This window comes from Semicossyphus pulcher, unplaced genomic scaffold (genome assembly GCF_022749685.1).
Source record: "Semicossyphus pulcher isolate SPU_LCO1_2020_fin unplaced genomic scaffold, fSemPul1.0.p SCAF_10, whole genome shotgun sequence".
Classification (NCBI taxonomy): domain Eukaryota; kingdom Metazoa; phylum Chordata; class Actinopteri; order Labriformes; family Labridae; genus Semicossyphus; species Semicossyphus pulcher.
In genome coordinates, this window is record NW_027211604.1 from 3,320,359 (window position 1) to 3,342,492 (window position 22,134).

The following is a 22,134-nucleotide window of genomic DNA, read 5'->3' on the forward strand; positions in this document are numbered from 1 at the left end:
AGACATATGAGTTATTGAACTATAAGATTTTACATACACTTACAATACTGACATATTATTACTTCAATGAAGGACGTTGCAGTGGAGTGTTCTAACAGTGTGACGGTGGTGATATGACTGTAGTAAAGGATCGCAGCACATCGTCCAGCTCTGGTCTGCAGCCTGTATGTGGCACTAATGACCCCTCATACGTCAGCGACCACCGCACTACAGCAAACACCAGCAGCTGCTCTCTCTCTCTCCCTCTCTCCACCTCCCTCTCTCTCTACCTCCCTCTCTCTCTCAGTGTGTTTGGTCCTCTCTGCTCGGCGGTCAGAAGCTGATCTGTCATCACAGTATTGTAATCGATTGTTGTGTTTGGATCAATAAGAGTAACTGGAGCGGGATGAAGCTCCTCTGCAGCAAACCGATCGTGTACCTGCTGCTTCTCTTCTGTCTTCCAGGTGAGAACATTTTTAAAGACATAATCAGTATGAACACTCGGCATTGTAAGTTACAGAAGTGACTGTGGAGGGTTTGTTTAATGGGATGTCAAAATAAAAGCTTGAAGATAAATTAATTTACATTTTCTTTCATTCTGACACAAGAATGTTTAATTTCAGAAACATGTTTTTATTTATTGGTATATTCAACAGAGACGGTGCACGGTAACAAAGTTGTAAAAGGCTGTGGTCATTGCACAGGTGTGACAAAACTCTGTGAGATGATTGACAGCTGTCACTGAGGATTAAAGTCATCGATCTGTTGTTGACTTGGAGAGTCCGGACTCTGTCTGGGATCTTTCAGACTCTGAAGTGAGCTGAAAATTTAATCTACTTAGACATCGACGCACTTTAATTTCCTGCCTTCAGAGAGCTTTGCAGGTAACCCTCAGCTTTGTGTCTGCAGGTGTTTTTACAGAGAAACTTTTACCCCGCTCACAGTAACTGCTGAATCAGAAGCAGATTTATCGGGCAGGTATGTTTAAACATAAATCGACTCGACGGTTAAATTAAGCCCCAAATATTGTGATAATGAATGAATCACTCTTTAATACAGATGTTATCGTACTAACAGTCTGTTGCTAGGAGTGCCGGGCAGATTATAACACACCACTTAAAGGTTGAGGTCATGAAGGAGGGACTGAACACAGCGTAATCCATGATGTTGATTTTATTACTGTTATGTTTCCTGCGTTAGGAATGTGCTCGTGGGAGGGGATGGGAAGTGGTAAACTTCATCAGCTAGGTAATAATGGTATGGCTGTATGTTACAGGTTCATTGATGGTGTACACCAGCAGACAGGTTCATTGGTTAATTAAGGCAAACTCTAATTTCAGCTGCTAAAATGTGCACGCTGTAGATTCTCTGGATTCGTTCCTCGTCCACGACGGCAAACTGAATCTCTCTGGTTTGTGGACGAAAGAAGACATTTGTTATCTTGGGCTTTGGTAAACACCGATCGACATGACATTTATAGACCAAATCACTGATCAATTAATCAATTAATGGTGAAAACACGTTACAGAACTGATATTTTCAGCCACAGTGTTGAGTTGCAGACGTGCAGCAAAAACAAGAACAGAAACACAAACAGGTCAAAATAAAAATATGCTCCCACAAATATTGTAAACAATAAAAATAATCTAAATCAATAAGTATAAAGTGGTGTGTTGTCACATGTGGTGTATACTGAGGATATACTAAAGGATTTATATGTTTATCTTATATGTGATGACATGTACGTGTTAAAGCACTTTGTATACGACGTGACTCAGATGAGTTCAAGGAGTATTTTTCTACAGGTTGACCATCTGTTATAAATCTGCACTCCCAGCCTTTATCAGTCTCCTTCATGCGTCAGTCGTTTGGTTTGTTGAACACTAACGTGAGCGGGGCTGTTCAGTGTTCATTGTGCCTCAGCGTGATAAGAACAGGGAGACAAAACAAGAGTTTACAGCGTGGGGGCGGAGGTCAGAGGGCATCCAACAGGCCGGATCCTAAATATAATTCATACTGTTATTGTGATGGAACTGCTGGAATGATAAATAAGAAATATACTGTATATTAATTTCCATCTAACATTTCATTTTTTCTTCTGTCTAAACACCAGAAGGAAAAACTCCAGAAGTTGTTCGTCTGAGTCTTTAAAGGCCAGAAACACAACATCAGACTCACGATCTGTTTCTAACCAATCTGTGTGTGCCTGAGCCGAGATGAAGATGAACCCGACAGGTGTACGATCAGAAAACATTTGAGTAACCTCATTTGTAACCGTGTTAGCATGGCAGCAGCTTTGCTCTTTCCATGGCATTGTTTGTCTTTTGAGTTAAATATCGAAACGATTTTTGGATGGATTGCTTTAAATTTGGAACACATGTTCACGGCTCCCTCAAAAAATTGTTTTGGTGATCCTCTTCCTGGTTCGATTCCCGGTTCAGACGTAGTCGGACTTTCTATGTTCTCCCCGTGCATGCGTGGGTTCCCTCCGGGTACTCCGGCTTCCTCCCACAGTCCAAAGACATGCTCGTTAGGTTCAGTGGTGACTCTAAAAGTGCCCGTAGGTGTGAATGTGAGCATGAAAGGTTGTTTGTCTCTAAGTGTCAGCCCGGTGATTGACAGGGATAGGCTCCAGCCCCCCGCGACCCTGAACAGGATGAGCGGTGTGGATGATGGAATGGACGGCTGGTGATCCTCTGCCTTTAATCCTGTTTACTTTTCAACGTATGAATGTGCCCAATGTTTTGATATATGACCCCAACAAATACCTAGAAAATTAGCTCTTAACGTTAGCATGATAACACGCTAATCAAGATGTCGGACGTGGTGGATATTAAACACCTGTGGGTTACCATTGTCATTGTGAGCATGTAAGCATGCTCGGTTAGCATTCAGCTCAATTCATAATTCAATATATCACTTTTGTTTTCTTATGAAAATATATGTGGTCCTCACTTGGTGTGTGTGTGTGTGTGTGTGTGTGTGTGTGTGCGTTGGTGATGTTGGTAGACACACAGACTGAGCCGTGATCAGCGTTGATGTTGGTGAGGATTAAATCTGTCAATCACGCAGTCAACCCAGATAAGAGGAGGTCAAACAGAAGAGATAATCCAAACACACTTCACACACCACAATCTGACACACACACATCTCTTCATCATCTGCTGTGAACGCTCCACAGGTTGAGTGTTTGTCTTACAGGGCTTTGTCCTACAGAGGCGTAAACGTATTCCTTAAATGTGCTGCGTGAATGTTTATCTGATGACGGCTGTGGTCGCAGTTTGTCCTGATGTTGAAACTCGTCAACATTCACACGTTTTGAAACAGTATTGGACACACAGCCTGAGAAAGTTAGGGATCCTTAGTCTGAAAAATCAAAGTGCAATGATTCAGTTTCATAATAAAGTTGCAACATGTGAGGAGGAGCTTGTTTGGGAAGTGTTTTCCTTCATCAGGATTTCTTGGTCTGCTGTCTCAAAGATTAGAGTCTCTTGAATCCCAAACAGACGTGGAGTTTAAAACCACTAAAAAACACCGAATACAACTGTTTGTCTGAAACCTGTGACACTTTCTGGTGGACACAGGATGTCTACGGCTTACTTAAGCTCTACATGCTAGTCTTTAGGTTAGGACTCCTGCAGTGTATCTGCTTTAAAACAGACCCAAAGCACAAATTACAAATCTGTCTCCTCGATGCTCATTGGTGGAGCTGTTGAGGCTGCGAGTCGAGCTGCCGCTGCTCAGTTTGTTTTCCTGTTGACTGTTTAACTTTAACAAATCCTTCATCCCCTCTGATGATAACGTTCAGACAACGGTCGACGTGATCTGAAACACTAAGAAAACATTAGTTTGGAAATGTTGTAATGACAGTTAGGATGGAAAACTCAAACATGAGACTTATCGAGGTGTTGAACAATAAAGAAACAACAAATATTTACTGAATGTTTAATAAACCGAAGGATCGGGATGATTCGATAAGTTGTTTTGTTTTGTTTATTCTCAGGAGATTCTTTGAACATCGTCTTCCCTCACTGAGACGAGCAATCAGAGTCATCAGACCATCACTCTGTATTTTACATGATCTGCTTACATGTGCTTATAATCCTGCTATAATACTGTCAGTCTGATTGTCCACGCTGTAAAGTTACTACGTCCCTCCGCTGTGTCTCCCCCTGACGTTTCGTTCATGTGCGTCCTTGTAAAATGTTTTCAGGGATTTTTTAAATTTGGATTTGCGCTCTCAGGACAGAAAGTTAACATTGGCCTCACTCTAAATCGATATAAGCATGCACAACTAAAATGTTGTCTACATTTTATAATAGACACTTTACAGATCAATAAAGGCAGAAATGTTCTGATCAATTCTCAAAGGAGCTTAAAATTCATATTAAAAGTAAAGACATGATAAAGACACACCCACACACACACACACACACACACACACACACAGAGCTCATATTGACTTAGCATGCCATCATCTGCTCTTTGCACTTAGCCCCAATGCACATGATTCTGGCCATCTGTTCACTCACAATGTATGGACTCACTTGTTACCACTTTGATGATGATGATGATGACGGTGGTGAAAGAGATGAAGACGAGGATAAAAATGATGATGATAAATACGTGCTGCATTATGTGTGTGTATGTGTGCGTGCCAGCTGGCGTGCTCTCCGAGCTGTTAGCGCTAACACTTTTCCTCCTCTGAGAGTCGATGCTGCTGTCTCAGAAGCTGCTGACTCGACTGATCACCGGACCGTGAAGACATCTGAACAATGAACAGAGACAATAAGAGGCAGAGCTGCAGGTTGATGTACAGAAAGAGTTCAGGGATGTAATGACCACACCTGGTAGAAAATGATCCCAACGTTGTCATTATTAGTGGATGTGCCGATTCAGTGAGAGGTATCTGTGTCTTAAATGAACCGGATCAAATGCAGATCATTTCTTTACTCTGTTAACTTTGCCCATCGGAGCCTGCTACAGAGTTTTTAAACCTGGGTCTTGTTCTTATTAGGGTCTAAATGACAAAGGTGCTCGAACGCTATCAAAGTCTGTTCACTAAAAGTTCTTGTTGTTTCCACTGACAGGCTCAGATTGTTATTCTAAGTGTGTGACAACATGACAGAAAGGATCCCTACAGAGATAGACCTTTTTGTTACAGAGGAAGATGATTGTTTTAACCACAAGCAGACGTTACATCGCTCTCTGCAAACACACCAGACTCCATTCACAAAAACAACCATTTTACCTCACAGAACACTTGAGCTGCTGGTCTACTGCTTCCTCAATCTGTTGGTTTGTTTGCGTTATTATGTGTTACACAATAAATGTGTTGTGTCAGAACTAACCATTTAAAACACTGAAGTCAAACAGTCAAATTGTTAAATTACAGTTTTTGTCAATGGAGTCTGGTGTCTTTGAAGAGAACAATGTTATGGCCTTTTCTGGCTAAATACAATTATCATACCTGACCGTAAAGGTCTATCTCTGTAGAGATCCTTTCGGTAATGTTGTCACACACTTAGAATAACAATTTTATCCTGTCAGTGGCAAAAACAATGACTCTGAAGGACGTTCGCTGATAAAGATGCATTACGTTGCAGCCATTATAGCCTGTTTCCCGGCTGCTGGCAGACGCAATCTACTGGAGCAATTCCAAAACTTTTTGTACCTATTAGGCATTTAGACCTAGCGATATGTAAAAACATTCAGGTTAACTATTGGGAGAAGTTGATGACGGAACAAAAAGAAGCTTGTCCTTTTTCAGTTTGTGTCTGAACTCAACCAAAGAGCCCCTGAAAGACGCTCCTCTGTATATTGCTGTACACTGGCAACCACTGTGTAGACAGACTCGGATATTAATTACTTACGATTTATTTATTGTAGCACCATCGAGCGAAAATGTCCAATCGTATCAAAGTATATCAAAGCCATTAGACATTTCTACCTGTTGTAGATATTATAGATATATTCAAGTCATAATTGAGGGGAATGAAGGGCCCTTGTTCCTGTATCTACTGGTAAAGGTTTAAAAGGACATTGACGAGGCCCTAGAAGTCCTGAGTTGTTCTTGTACCTACTGATGAAGGTTCTAGTTGTCACTGGGGAGGCTCAAGGGGTTCTTTATGTAGTTCTTATAGACAATGAGGAATGATTAGGTGTCGTTGAGGAGGCTGTAAGGGGGGTTCTAGTGTGTGTTTTGGCGGTTCCTTGTTGAGGAGGTTGTAAGTCTTTAGATGGTTCTTGTTGGACATAGAGGATGTTCAAGAGATCTTTTTTGAGTTTTTTTGTAGCCATTGAGGAGTCTAGAGGTCATTGAGGAAGTCAAGTCCTTTAAGTTGTTCTAGTCGGTGTTTGGAGGCTCAAGTTTTCATAGAGGAGAGGCCTGTTTGATGTTTCCTGGACCCATGGTTCTTGTAGCCACTAAAGAGTGTCAGAAGGTCATTGAAAAAGATCAGGGCGTCATGATTGGATCTACTAGGTTCAAGTTGTTACTAAGGAAGTTGTGGGGGAGTTTCTAGTTGGTTCCTGGTGCTGCTGGGAAGTTGTTTGGTTCCCGTGAAGACGTCTGAAGGATTCCTAGAAGCAATAGAGAATGTTCTAGTGACCACTGTGGATGTTTAAATGTTGTTTAGATGATTTCTGAAGCCATTCATTGGGTTCTAGGAGTCACCCAGGAAGTTGTACAGGTCCTTTTGTAGGTTATAGTAGGTATGTAGGCGATTCGTGTCATGAATCAAGGGTTAAAGTCTCCTTAAAATGATTCCTGTAGCCATTCAAATAATATCAAGAGGATGTTCTACATGTTCTTTCGGTGGTTCTAGTAGTAGTTTAGTTGGGTTTCTTCTGATGGTTCCTGGGGCTGCTGGGAAGGTTTTAGGGATCATTTAGGTTCTAGAAGTCTAAAGGGGTATCTGTAGGTTCAAGGGGTCCATTAGGTGAGTCTTGGTGATATTTAGTTGGTTCTGTGAACCCAATAGTTTGAAGGCCTCAGAGACTATGTTGAAAACCTTTGGGACATATAGGAGGGACAGTGCTTTCCACCACTGTGATCAAAACTCCAAATAAGGACATATCTTTTTGAACAATGGCATTCATCCCAAGAAAAAGTGAACACCTTGCTAAGACACTTTATGTTGGGGTTCTACTTTCATTTGTCATCGATGTGTATAAACAATGTCATATTTAATGGATATCTGGCCTTCAGTTGTTGCCTGGAATGAAGGCGCTGGACACAGAAAAAGGCACACGGGTGTCAGTGCAGCCAGAAGCCGTTCAGAACACATTACTGAGAAATCATAAACATACAGTGTTAGTACTGCATTGTGCTGCCTCAAGTACTGTTAAAATACACTACAATACACTACCACATGTAGATTCATCCACCTCTCACAAAGTCCCAAACAATGCAGCAGTGTCTCCAGCCGGACTTACACAAGAAGAAAAGATGATAAAACCAGAATTATCTTTCAAAGAAATGTTCATGTCTGTCAAGATAATCACCATTGAACACACAAACAGAGCACAGAGAATCGGACCATCTCTGTTCTTCATAATGAGATGTTCTGTTCTTTACGTGCGTCTGACAGATTCACAGCTTCACTTCCACGTTCCCATTTTTGTACAAACGATGTGAACACTCAAACCCTCCCTCTGTGCGTCTCAGTCACGTTGGAATTTAGTAATACTTTATTTTCATGTTGTCTGAAGGTCAGGAGACTGACCCTGCTCTATTGCACTACCTTTTTTGTGCAAGGCATGTTGTCAAACTCTCTCTCTCTGTGTGAGTGATTACGAATGTTTATTTTTGTATTTAATGATCTGCAAAATAAATCTGTCTGTTCTTCTTGTTGTTGGGCGGTAAGTTATGTGAAGTTTTTCCTGTGTATGCAGGTTGGATCCCACGGGTACATCTGAAGGGTCATTAATGAACCATCAAATAATTAAACGAACAAAAGGTTGTTTTTCCTGACTTTTTTTGTGCTTTTGAGATAATGGAACGAATCAATCTGAGAGGAGAAATTCAGTCATGAGGTTGCAGTTTTGTTTTTTGTTATACTTTAGTATATTTAGTCCAACCCCACAGGCTCACTGCAGTCCGTCTGCAGCAGAGGAACATAAAAGCTGCCGCAGCTGTGGATTCAAACTCAGAGGTGTAATAATATGTCTCCATGTAGTTGCAGATGTTTTGCTTTATATCTACCCTGATACTGCATCAATGCTTTATGTTAACCAAGGGCAACAAACAGAAGCAAATATTATTTAAGAAACCCTGAGACAATCCTTCTGTTGCAGCCTGTACGCTGCAGATACACTGAAGTGGATTCTGCACATTAACATCTCTGCTCACTGTAACGGCACATTAACACCTTGAATCACCGTATCTGCACATTAACAGCCTGTACACTTTAATTGCACATTTACAACTGTGAAGACTGTGTGGTACATTAACAGCTCTACCTCCCTGTAATGTCTGTTTAAATCTAAGTTATATGTTAGTTTATATTTTATATGAATAGAGTTGAGATTATTATTTATTATGGCTGTTTGAATTCCCGAATCTACATATTCCTTCTTCTAGTGATAGGGTTATTTTTACTGTGTATTTAATTCCTGTGCTGTAGTCCCTTTGCTGTTGCTCTAACGCCACAATTTCCCAGTTTGGGATCAATGAAGTCCATCTATCTATCGATCTATCTATCGATCTATCTATCATCTCTAGTCTCTCAGGAGTATGTAAATTGCAAAGTGATGTATTTCAAATAGTTTCCTGGATGTCCAATATTTAAACTAAAACCACGATCTCTTTCCTGGTTCGAAATCTAAACATAACCATGTATGTTTAGGTTTCCTTGGTTAGGTTTAGAAAATGATCATCCTTTGGCCTAAAAAAGGTACTCGAGTGTTGTCCACTGGTTTGGAACGGGACACCAGCAACAACTGGTCCCTTGGTTTGTGTGTTTTGGAATTTAAATATTTTCTAAAGTTGTACCAAGTTTCTCCACTTTGAAAAGTTTGGGCTTCCTTGGCACGTTTGCCCTGGTCGGCCAACGGACGATGTTTTGTATTCCTGTATGTGTTTAAAGGACTGGCATTCACTCGTAACGGAAATGTTTTGTGCTGTGGTCGCATGTTTGCCCTTGTAGGCCACCATAGTTAAGGCATCAAGAGATGTTTTCGACTTGTTTTCTTGGGTCATTCTTTTGTTTTCTATGTGGCAGCAAAACATGTGACAGGAGGCGTCAAACATTCCTCAAGGCCCGGAAACTTACTACCTCTTAAAATGGACTTTAGGTAACTTGCTCACCAGGCAACACTGAGGACACAAACTCCTGTTCCAAACGAACACTGAGACGAACACCTGTCTCTGGGGTTTGGAATCTAATACTCAGCTCGCTTTTTCAAAACTTCCCTGTCTCTGGGTTTTTATCCGTTGTAAGTTGAATTGACTGTAGCTCTGAAATAGAATAAAACATTTAAACAACCTTAATAATATTACACAACATAAGTCCCATTAAACCAAGATAAAATGACTCCCCAGACAGCACTGCAGTATCCTCTGACCCAACAACACACTGAAGCACTCAGCAGGTTCTTCTTTAGAAGCAGCGAACACAATCTTTCCCTGTGACCTTCCAGGAAGTCTTTGGCGACTAAACCTCATTCCACGACCGTCTAAAGACGACTGACTGCGGCTTATAGTGAAGGCTCCGTCGACTACAGTCTTTATAAACTATTTATACGACTCAAGTGGTGGCTGTTCAAGGTGTTTCACTTTTTACTTATATGGTTACATGAATAACTTTGTCTGCAGCTATCCGTCTGATGGTTAAGATGAGTGTTCAGCTTTATCAGCTCTGACGTCCTGCGTGTTCATCTGATATAAACTTTAGAGAACATAAAATATCACTCAGCCTCTCGGTCCTCTGCAGCCTCCTTAAGCATGTGTTCCCGGGTTTCTCTGATCTGATCAGACTTTTTATGGATGTTAACCTTCAGCAGCAGCCTCTGTCCTGTTATGTGTTTTCAGGATTTCATGTGGGCTAAAGTTGGTTTGTTTGTGGAGTAACTGTGGCGATGTAGCTTCTTTATTTGGTTTGTCTTTTTCAGTTTCTCATCACTTCATGAACGATTTTCTTTTTTGAGATATTTCAGTTCATTATCGTGTTTTGTTGCTGCGTTTGCGGTCACTTTACTTTCACTTTGGTTGTATTTTATTCAGTGCCGTAGCACCTGACACCTTTTGGGTTCTTCTTCAGGGTATCATGAATATCCACAATAAAATTCAAGGACATCTGGCCTTTAAGGCAGAGTAAAACAATCGGTTCCTACAAGGGAGCGAAATGTCTGTTTTTATGGCCACACCTGAAGGCAGGGTGAGCCCGTTATAAAAGGATCGGGCATGAGGAAGTGTGTAAATGGTGTTTATGGTAAACACGTTCAGGCTGAACAACATTCATGGAGTGTGTGACAGAAACAGTTCAGTTATTGACATAAAAAAGAAAAGAGATTTTGTTTCCAAACCCACAGTTATGTTTCATGTCCACATCCATCATCATCATTAGTCACACAGGATTTAAAGGATTTATCGGCTGCTGTGTGAAACCTGAGGTGATTACTGGGTTAATTGAACTGGGAAATGTGGTTTGCATGTGTGTGTGTTCTGGTATGTTTCTGTGGCACAGACTGCGGGATGTTCTGATGAAGATATGTGACCTTTCAGGATTAAGAGCAAATCACAGCAGAGAAAATGAATTAGCATTCATAACATTCATAACAATAAGATTAAAAGGTTAAAGTGGTTAAATTGGTCGTTTAAAACAAGATGATTTAGGGGAAGAAAGAATAATCCTTAGAAAGCTAATAATGAAAAGAATAAATAATTATATTAAAACACAAAACATTGATTCCCATAATGTTACAACTTTTAAACGTACACAGTAGCATGGTTTCCCAAAAGTTAAAGACAATTATTCAAATATAATTTGGGTTAAAATTAGTTTTTTCAATATTAATACAAATGGTTTGACCAATCAAAGGCAATCTTTGAGATCAGATCGTGACATCACAAGAAGGAAGTTCACAGGGTAATTAAAGTCTATACATGGGTGAAACCTGGAGGAGCTGGAAAACGTTACCTTGCTTAGCCTGCTGCCTCCGTGACCCGACCCCCGATAAGTGGACGATAATGGATGGATGGAGAGTTAAACCTTTGGGGAGCATTTAATCGATATCTGATGAGTAGTTTCTGACCTTTCTGGATTGATGATCTTTGTCATCTTCATGTCCTCCTGCTTGGCTTCTAAACGAGCCACTGCCGGTTTAATAAAGTTGTCTCTCTTTCTATTTCCTAGTTTGCCTGGCTGCTCATGGCCGCTACGCTCAGCAGCTTCTGAATGACTTGTTCTCAAACTACACCAACGCTTTGCGGCCGGTGGAAGACACCGACCACATCATTAACGTCACTCTGCAGATCACTCTCTCCCAGATCATCGACATGGTAATCTCTATAAACAGATGCATGATTACAGAATCTTGTCTGAAGCGTTTTGCTTTGACCAATCACGTTTCGGTGGTTTGGAAAACATTGATGTGGCAGAAATGCACTACAAGAACCCGTCACTTAACACGTTGTAGCTTAAAAAATTATCTATCCACACATATCTCCATTTACTGCTTCTGGTCATTATATATTCCAACTTTATTCTCGCATCCCAAATTCTTCGTTGGACTGTAAACAATAACCAGCGCACAGAAAAGGGAGTGTTGGATACTTAATTTCAGTATATCCACTGACTACACTGGAAACCCAATGTTAGATGACCTCCAACTGGTTCCTACATTGTTCTCATGGCAATCAGACACTGACTTGATGTTCAGTTGTTTGTATTCATTCCCGTGCTGATGTGTATGTGTCGTCTTCCAGGATGAGCGGAACCAGATCCTGACTACCTACCTGTGGATCCGCCAGGTGTGGATGGATGCCTACCTCAAGTGGAAGAAGGAGGACTATGACGGCCTCGACACAATCCGCATACCCAGCAGTTACGTGTGGAGACCTGACATTGTCCTGTATAACAGGTACGTGTGGCCTCATGCTGGCTGCAGAGCATTGGCAGGAAACCCCATTTCCCAACTTTGATAGCTGTGTTCCCTCCCTTTGACTTCACACAACTTCCTCCACTTTCTCCACCACAGTGCAGACGACGAGTTCTCAAGCTCCATGGAGACCAATGTGGTTCTCCGTAACGATGGGCAGGTAATGTGGGACCAGCCAGCCATTACCAAAAGCTCCTGCTCCGTGGATGTGGCCTTCTTCCCTTTTGACTTACAGCAGTGTCACCTGACCTTTGGCTCTTGGACTCACAACGGCAACCAGATGGACTTATCAAATGCTTTGGATAGTGCTGACCTGACGGATTTTGTCGCCAATGTGGAGTGGGAGGCAAGTGTTTACCGATTTTATGTGTTTAGAGCAATCACTGATATCTAAATGGAACTCTTTGACTAAATCTGATCTTTCTCTTACCAGGTTCTGGGCATGCCAGCCAAGAAGAATGTTATCCTGTATGGTTGCTGTTCGGATCCATATCCAGACATCACCTTCACCCTCCACCTGAAGAGACGTGCCTCCTTCTACATCTTCAACCTCCTAATCCCCTGCATGATGATCTCCTTCCTCGCTCCACTAGGCTTCTACTTACCGGCTGACTCGGGTGAAAAAGTTTCCCTGGGTGTCACAGTGCTGCTGGCTCTCACTGTCTTTCAGTTGCTTGTGGCTGAGAGCATGCCACCTTCCGAGAGCGTCCCATTGATCGGTAAGAAGACTGAGAATTCCCTTATTTATGTGTGTTGTTATTCATTCGTAGAGAAATGATAAAGAACTTGACTAACAGCGTGCCAGTGGTGGTCATGGCTGTTTAAATACAAATAAGAGGTCCTGTTTAACAAATTTAATTCAGTTGGCCTGAGCTAGTTCTTTGAGAAAGGTAGTCTTTGTCGTGCCGACTTCAGAGACATTGAGACGAGGTTCTCATTCAGAACTGTTTCCAAATTGTTAGATTCCTGAGATTAGTTTAGTTTTCAGACTTCACTTCCTGCCTGCTTCGTACTGGGACACAGTCTCAGTATCTCAGTTTCCATGTGGTAGGGTGGGGTGAAGATGGGCCCATATCTTTGAAAACCAGTCGACAGAACAGGCTATTGGCAATGATTTCAAGGAACTGGTTTCAAGCCTGAGTGCCAAAACCACCAATGTTCTAAAAACAGAGTTGGCAGTAAATGTAATTAGATCACAGATAGACTTGTTCTGTTTCACTGTTAGTTTGAGTCCTGCATCCTGTCAAACTAGTATGGTCACTTCTGTTAGTTCCGCATGTTTTGAATGCGCTGGTGTGTGTTTTGAAATCAGAAAGCCGTTGGCATTTAAAAAATGGTACCAGTTACAGTTTATACTCAGAAAATGAAATGTTTTTGGCCTGTTTACCCAAACAGATTGTCGACTACAACCTTGTTCATGTCTGATTGACCGATTCTACAAATTTAAGACACTTGAGCTGTTAAAGATTTCCCTAACTAAGTAACGCTAGGGTGCATGTACACACCTTGCTCAAGATGTAATTTTGTGCCAAGGATTTACCAGAACCATGCCCAAACCAGAACGGTAGCATGTATGTCATGCTTACAGAAAACAAAAGGGGCGGTACGAATGAAAGGGAAAGTTTGTGAGAACGACAGGAGGGCTGAAGTCCAGTCTAGTTTATGTTTTCTCTGAAGAAAAAGCAAACTGAGTTCATCGGGAGCTTCTCAACAACACAGCAGGGTCTTCAAAAAACAGGTGAGCACAGCAGCTTATACTGTATCTCAGTATGTAGCATCATCACATACACATATCAGGCAGGAAGACAGCACAACTCAAATATAATTTCTATTCCATGAGCATACTATGTACTACAGTACCTAGAGTTTTATACATGTTTCATTTGTACACCTCTCAGAGTGCTGATATGGCTACTGCCAGCTGTCTGCTGACCGAAGATCACTTTGTGTGCCCCATCTGTCTGGATGTGTTCACTGATCCAGTTGCTACACCATGTGGACACAACTTTTGCAAGAACTGCATCACTAAACATTGGGCTGTTACTGTCCTCTGCCAGTGTCCTATTTGTAAAGAGATTTTCTACACAAGACCTGAGCTGCGAGTGAATACGCTGATCTCTCAGATGGTTGCTCAGTTCCAACTGACAGCCAAAGAGAGTGTCAACAACAACAGCTCAGAACAAGTATGTGCCAGATCTGTAGTCATTTGCTGTGATGTCTGTACTGGAAACAAACGGAAGGCCCTGAAATCCTGCCTTGAGTGTCAGGCATCCTACTGTGAGACTCACCTAGAACCTCATCTGACAGTAATGGGTCTGAAGAAACATCAGCTTATCAATCCTGTAGAGAACCTGGAAGATAGAATGTGTCCTAAGCACGATAAACCTCTGGAGTTGGTCTGCAAAAATGACCAGATGTATCTCTGCATGCTCTGCATGGTTTTAGACCACAAGAATCACAATGTTGTTCCTCTGAAAACAGAATCTGAAGAAAAAAAGGCCAAACTGGTGAAGACGACGGCTGAAATTCAACAGATGATCCAAAAAAGACAAGTTAGAGCAGATAAAACAGTCAGTGGAGCTCAGTTATAAAGCTGCAGTGAAAGAGAAAGCAGACGGCATTCAGGTCTTCACTGCTCTGAAGGAGTTGGTGAAGAGAGGCCAAGCTGAACTCATTGAGTCAATCGAAAAGAAGCAGAGAAAGACAGAAAAACATGCCAAAGGTGTCATCATGGAACTAGAACAGGAAATCTCAGAGCTGACGAAGAAATGTGCTGAGGTGGAGCAGCTCTCACGCTCTGAAGACCACCTCCACCTCATCCAAGGCTTCCCATCCCTGAAGGATGCTCCACCTACCAAGGACTGGACAGAAGTCAGTGTCTGTCCACCCAAATATGAGGGGGCCGTAGTGAGAGCTGTGGCTCAGCTGGAGAAAACGCTCAGTGAAGAAATGAAGAAGCTCTTTCAGGCAGAGCTGAAGAGAGTCCAGCAGTATGCAGTGGATGTGACACTCAATCCTGATACAGCAAATCTGTGGCTCATCCTGTCTGATGATGGGAAACAAGTATACTGCGGTCAAGTTCAAAGGAATCTCCCAGACAATCCAAAGAGATTTTCTTATTACGCTAGTGTTTTAGGAGAACAGAGTTTCACCTCAGGGACATTTTACTACGAGGTTCAGGTTAAAGGGAAGACCAAGTGGGGTTTAGGAGTAGCCAGAGAGTCGATCAACAGGAAAGGACATATCAAACTGAATTCTCAGAGTGGTTATTGGACGATATCTTTGAGAAATGAAAATGAGTACAAAGCTCTGGATGAACCTCGTGCACTTCTCTCTTTGCAGTCAAAGCCTGAGAAGGTTGGGGTGTTTGTGGATTACGAGGAGGGCGTGGTCTCCTTCTATGATGTTGATACTGCAGCTCTGATCTACTCCTTTACTGACTGTAGCTTCAACGAGAAACTCTACCCGTTCCTCAATCCGTGTAATAACGATGGGGGTAAAAACTGTGCCCCTCTGATCATCTGTCCTCTGCAGAAAGTCAAGATAGACCTGATGCGGATTTACTCAAGAAGAAGATGATCCAAAACGAATAAATCAACTAAGTTTATCTGGACATTGGATTAGTGCTTTCCATCTATGATTGATTTTTCTTTATTTAATTAACTTGTGTCTTCTGATCCACGAGGACCCCGCGGTGTTAAAAGTTGTTGTTCAGTTGGTGATAGACAGTCGGGGTGATATGCAGCAACTGTTGAAGGTTTTTAAATTCATGAAATTTGTACTCACATTTCTTTATGCACAGATTGATATTAAGTAATGTAAATGGTGGATGAAATGTACCCAACAAGTAGAATGAGTTCATTGATGCCATAGATCTATATATAATGTACACAGTGTAAACATCATTGATCCTGTTCTGGGAACTATTTGAGATTTTCTTTTTTCTTTCTATTTTTCTTTCATGTGTATAATTGTGACCTACTTCTGTAACACAGATCTAATGCAGTCTAATCTATTCTGATGAAGGCATTAACTATATTCAGTCGTGTAAAAACATCACAAAATGACGTCATTGGGAATATGGATTCAGAATATTCAAAATGATTATGTATGTTCATGTGTTCATGGTGTAATGTGAGTTTAAAATAAATACATAATAAATTGTCTGACTATCAAAGTCAAAAACATACCATCTAACAACCGGCAATGATTATCAGTTATTCACAATAAGTCAGGCGATGAGAACACCTCACTTATAAAATGTGCCAGTGTGCAGTGTCGCTGCCAATGAGCAGTTAAATGTCAATCTTCAAGCCAGATATTGGCTGTGTTGGAAATCGCATACTTTATTCTATATATACAACATACAACATACTGCATACTGCATACAACATACTGCATACAACATAATACATACAACATACAACATACTGCATACAACATAATACATACAACATAATACATACAACATACAACATACTGCATACAACATAATACATACAACATACAACGTACTGCATACAACATACTACATTCAACATACAACATACAACATACTGCATACAACATACTACATTCTACATACAACATACAACATACTACATTCAACATACAACATACTGCATACAACATACTGCACACAACATACTACATTCAACATACAACATACTGCATACTGCATACAACATACTGCATACAACATACAACATACTGCATACAACATACTACATACAACATACAACATACTGCATACAACATACAACATACTGCATACAACATAATACATACAACATACAACATACTACATTCAACATACAACATACTGCATACAACATACTGCACACAACATACTACATTCAACATACTGCATACTGTAGTATGCATACAACATTCTACATTCAACATACAACATACTGCATACAACATACCGCATACAACATACAACATACAACGTACTGCATACAACATACTAAATTCAAAATACAACATACTACATACAACATTCAACATACAACGTACTGCATACAACATTCTACATTCAACATACAACATACTACATTGAACATATAACATACTGCATTCAACATACAACATACTGCATACAACATTCTACATTCAACATTCAACATACAACATACTGCATACAACATACAACATACTACATTCAACATACAACATACTGCATACAACATACAACATACTACATTCAACATACAACATACTGCATACAACATACTGCACACAACATACTACATTCAACATACAACATACAACATACTGCATACAACATACTGCATACAACATACAACATACTGCATACAACATACTACATACAACATACAACATACTGCATACAACATACAACATACAACATACTGCATACAACATAATACATACAACATACAACATACTACATTCAACATACAACATACTGCATACAACATACTGCACACAACATACTACATTCAACATACTGCATACTGTAGTATGCATACAACATTCTACATTCAACATACAACATACTGCATACAACATACCGCATACAACATACAACATACAACGTACTGCATACAACATACTAAATTCAAAATACAACATACTACATACAACATTCAACATACAACGTACTGCATACAACATTCTACATTCAACATACAACATACTACATTGAACATATAACATACTGCATTCAACATACAACATACTGCATACAACATTCTACATTCAACATTCAACATACAACATACTGCATACAACATACAACATACTACATTCAACATACAACATACTGCATACAACATACAACATACTACATTCAACATACAACATACTGCATACAACATACTGCATACAACATTCTACATTCAACATTCAACATACAACATACTGCATACATCATTCTACATCCAACATACAACATACTGCATACAACATTCTACATTCAATATACAACATACTGCATACAACATACAACATACTACATTCAACATACAACATACTGCATACATCATTCTACATCCAACATACAACATACTGCATACAACATACAACATACTGCATACAACATACAACATACAACATACAACTTACAACATACTGCATACAACATACAACATACTACATTCAACATAAAACATACAACATACTACATTAAACATACTGCATACAAAATTCTACATCCAACATACTGCATACTGCATCCAACATACTACATCCAACATCCAACATACAACATACTGCATACAACAAGTTAATCTATTATTTTAAAGATAATTTAACTTTCGTTTTCTTAAACATGTAACACTGGCTATTCAATTGAGTTGAAACCAAAAACCTTTACAATTTTACATTTTAAAGTGTATTCCTCGGCTGTTTAAAAGTCCGCCATTTTGTTTGAATTGGCACGCAATCCATCTCGGGATATGGTGGGCTGTGAAGGATGCACCCGATGGATCCTTCGCGGTCGGGGAAACGGAGGACGCATTTGTCGGCCGCATCTGACGGAGCCTTCGAATTGGGACAGCCTTCGACGCAATCGACGATTGGGACACAGCTGTTGTGACGTTCCAGCGCTTTGCATTGTGGGATACAGTGGGCGAGATAGACCAGTCTGATGCATACTGGAGATTTTTTCAGAATCAGTACGACGTCCAGGCATTTTTGGCGTACTGTGAATTGTTATTTTGTTTGCATACTACATTTAGGCCACATCAGTACGTACTGCTGGTATAGTATGTGATTTCAAACCCAGCCATCGTCTGTTGGTGTCCAAACTCTCATTGAAATATTACCCATAATGCAACAATGTGATAATGCACAATAAGTGTAAGAGCCTGAGATCAGATGAGATTGTCAGATGGAGAATAATGAATTTTGAATAAATATTGAGCACTGTGATTCAGTTTACTGCTGTACAGGAGGAGAAAGTTACCAGGCAAGCAGATCTGCAGTAGTTCTGTTCTGTGTGTGTGTGTGTGTGTGTGTGTGTGTGTGTGTGTGTGTGATGCCTTCTTGTTTGTAACTCATAAACTAAACAGACAGTAACGGTTTGGGCGCACAGTTGTAGGCCTTGCAGTAAACAGGCTATTTTCAGTTTATGTTTGCTGGCTGTAACGGACAGGTCGATACGGCTGTCAGTGGTTATTTAAAACACAACAATCAGAAATCAATGATCTCTCAGCAGTTTGTTCATTAAATCCTCACATTTCAGCTGAGGTCTGAGAAAGAACAATTTCACTTGTGTCCATTGCACTAAAGAGGTACAAAGAGTACAACTTCATACCGCGTGCCGAGTGGTTTTACAATAAACTCTTCTCATGGAGTTATTCTTACGGTGGAACTTGAATTATTCTACTCACAGAATCTGTTAAAGGTAATGCTACGTGCTTTATACATTGCAAAGACTCTTAACACCAATTAATTTCCTTTTTCCACAGGGAAGTACTACATTGCTACCATGACGATGGTCACTGCATCAACAGCGCTCACCATCTTCATCATGAACATCCATCACTGTGGTCCCGAGGCCCGTCCCGTCCCACAGTGGGCCGAGCGCTTCATCCTCAACTACCTGGCCCGCATCTGTTTTGTCTACGAGGTGGGAGAGAACTGCCTCAGCGTGACTTCATCCAAGAAACAACCTCTGTCCCAGGAGGAGTCTGAGGCCCCTGCAGCCAACGGCAGCAACACCAGAGGCACAAACTGGGACGTGAATGGGCAGGCGTGGGGGGGCAAGGTCGAGGAGGACAAGGCCGGGGAGTCGCTGAAGCCGGGTCAGGATTTGAACAACCAGATGGACTGGAAGGAGGATCTGTTTGTGACCATCGACCACTCGGAGGAGGAGGGAGCTGCAGGAGGACAGAAGGCAGAGAGGGAGGAGTCAGACAGCGCCTGTGGTGGGGAGGGAGAAGACGTGGAGGAAAAGAAAGGCGTAGGAGGTGAAGGTGGAGGCGGAGCCAGGGGGGACAGGCAGGAGATCTTGGTGAAAACCCAGTGTGTGTGCCAGCACCAGGGGCTGCGCAGGAACGTTCAGTACATTGCCAACTCGTACCAGGACCAGAGAGCCGCACAGCTGCGCATTGGAGAGTGGAGGAAGGTCGCCAAGGTCATGGATCGCTTCTTCATGTGGCTCTTCTTCATCATGGTCTTCCTCATGAGCATCCTCATCCTCGGGAAAGCCATCTGATGGAGGAATGGGTTGATGCTAGGCTAAAATAATGTTTCCAACATTCTTTTAAGGGAGTTCTGTATTTTAAACCTTTGGCCCTTTTTGTTTGACATACTTTGGGGTCTAAATGACGAATAGGCACAAAGGGGGGATCCTTCTGTAATGTTGTCAGACACATTAACGTCATTTAGACCTTAAATATGTAAATGTCGGGCCCAGGATTAACGATAGCAGAAAAAGCCTGAATCCTTTAAAGATTAACGCCATCATTTAACGGAGTGGTGTGTACGGCTTCCATCTGTTTGTGATGATCAAATATATATTTGTTTACATGAAGATCTGTAGCCGACACACCGTGTTACAGTTTTAAATGTTATGCTTGCCACACTTTTATAGAAGAATGTTTTTTTCTTTTAATGTGTGACTGTTAATTTTTTGTCAACTTAAAAATGCATGCAGATTCTTTTATTGATCGATCACATTGAAAATAAGTGATATCTGTGACTGCAACCAACAGTATTTTGTTTTTTACTATTCATCAACTTATTATCAGAACATGATATATAATGTAACATATCTCTGTACTCCCATCTAGAGTATTCAAACTAAAGATTCAATTTTGCAGTGACTAAAACTTATTTAATGTAAGGCAATGATAAAGAAGGATGGGGGGGTTAGAAAAGCTTTACTGACCAATCCCATCAACACCAACACTCCCTAATCTGATCACATTTGTGTCCGTTTTTCACGAGCCAAAATTAGAATTAGAATTTGATTCACATTGCTAACAAAGCTAGCCTTTTGTTAGCTGTAAACTTGGCACAGCTAACCCATGGCTCCTCCCCAGCTCCACCCTACCAATGGGGTCCGCTTCTTGAAGCTTTATAAAATGCAATAACACACCTGAAGATTAAACAGTTGCTCTCCATTGGCTCTGTACCGTGTGAGGGACGCAACAACAGGGCAAAGGACCCAAACTGCTGTACATTTCTACGAGCATCCAAACAGAAAAACTGAACCTTTAAGAAGACAAATGTTGTCCCGGACAATAAGATGTGAATCATCAGTGAGAAGGATTTTTAAAAGCTGTTGGACACTTGTACCTGACAACATGTAGAAGCTAAGCTATGCTAGCCCTGCTTTGATCTTTGTTAGCTTAGATGACGATCTTACCTGCTGATTCCATCCAGTAGTTCTAAACATCAAAGTATTCACCTTTACCACCACTTACTGTTTGTCAAATATATTTTATATAATCCATTTCCAAATAAGGAAATAAAGATATGCTTCATCATCAGCTCTTTGATGTTGAAAACCACATTTTGAAGACTGTTAGACGGTGGTCATTGGCGACGTTTGAAAGCAACACTCGAAAGTCGGAAAAGAGGGAAGATGACAGAGTTTATGTCGCTCGCTCAGCTGTTATTGGAGCACAGAGTGAAAAGGGGCGTGGCTATGAAAGGGTCGATTGGTGAAACTGAGCTGGATACGCGGTGAACACTTTCATAATACAAATCTCTGCTATGATGAAATGATTAAAGATTGTATTACTCATTACATGAAATGTTTTATCAAGCCTGTATTCAAATAAATATTGGGGTTAAACTTTAATGTGGCCTTGTGGAGAGACAGTATATTTCTCATTTTAAAAGTTAAATGTTTAAAAACAGAGAAGCGTTCAATAACACCATATACAACATGGTTCACTCTGTATGTCTCTATCAGTACGTGTGTATCTTGGTTTTCAGTGTCTGTAGTTTTCACAATGTAAAAACAAGTAAAATGCCAAATGAATCACTGTAACTTGTTCTATATCCTGTGTGTGCGGTGTTCAACATCTGTCAAATGACACATTTACACAAACACACTTATAGGCTTTGAACTCA

General features: G+C 40.8%; 1 protein-coding gene and 1 pseudogene across 1 annotated transcript; both read left to right on the forward strand.

Moving 5' to 3' along the window:
• Positions 1-385: 385 nt before the first annotated feature.
• Positions 386-22,134, forward strand: LOC138597227 (neuronal acetylcholine receptor subunit alpha-10). The gene is made up of 6 exons (XM_069668803.1): positions 386-443; positions 11,337-11,482; positions 11,909-12,063; positions 12,181-12,427; positions 12,515-12,800; positions 19,518-22,134. The coding sequence occupies exons 1-6, from the start codon at positions 386-388 to the stop codon at positions 20,264-20,266; spliced, it is 1,641 nt and encodes a 546-aa protein (XP_069524904.1). The 3' UTR covers positions 20,267-22,134.
• Positions 13,740-16,238, forward strand: LOC138597218 (E3 ubiquitin-protein ligase TRIM21-like; annotated as a pseudogene).

Excerpts from the sequence above, each read along its gene's own strand:
- LOC138597227 (XM_069668803.1), top strand. The coding sequence starts at position 386 with ATGAAGCTCCTCTGCAGCAAACCGATCGTGTACCTGCTGCTTCTCTTC. Across the intron at positions 444-11,336 it reads GCTTCTCTTCTGTCTTCCAG|TTTGCCTGGCTGCTCATGGC; the intron begins GTGAGAACATTT and ends TCTATTTCCTAG. Across the intron at positions 11,483-11,908 it reads TCTCCCAGATCATCGACATG|GATGAGCGGAACCAGATCCT; the intron begins GTAATCTCTATA and ends GTCGTCTTCCAG.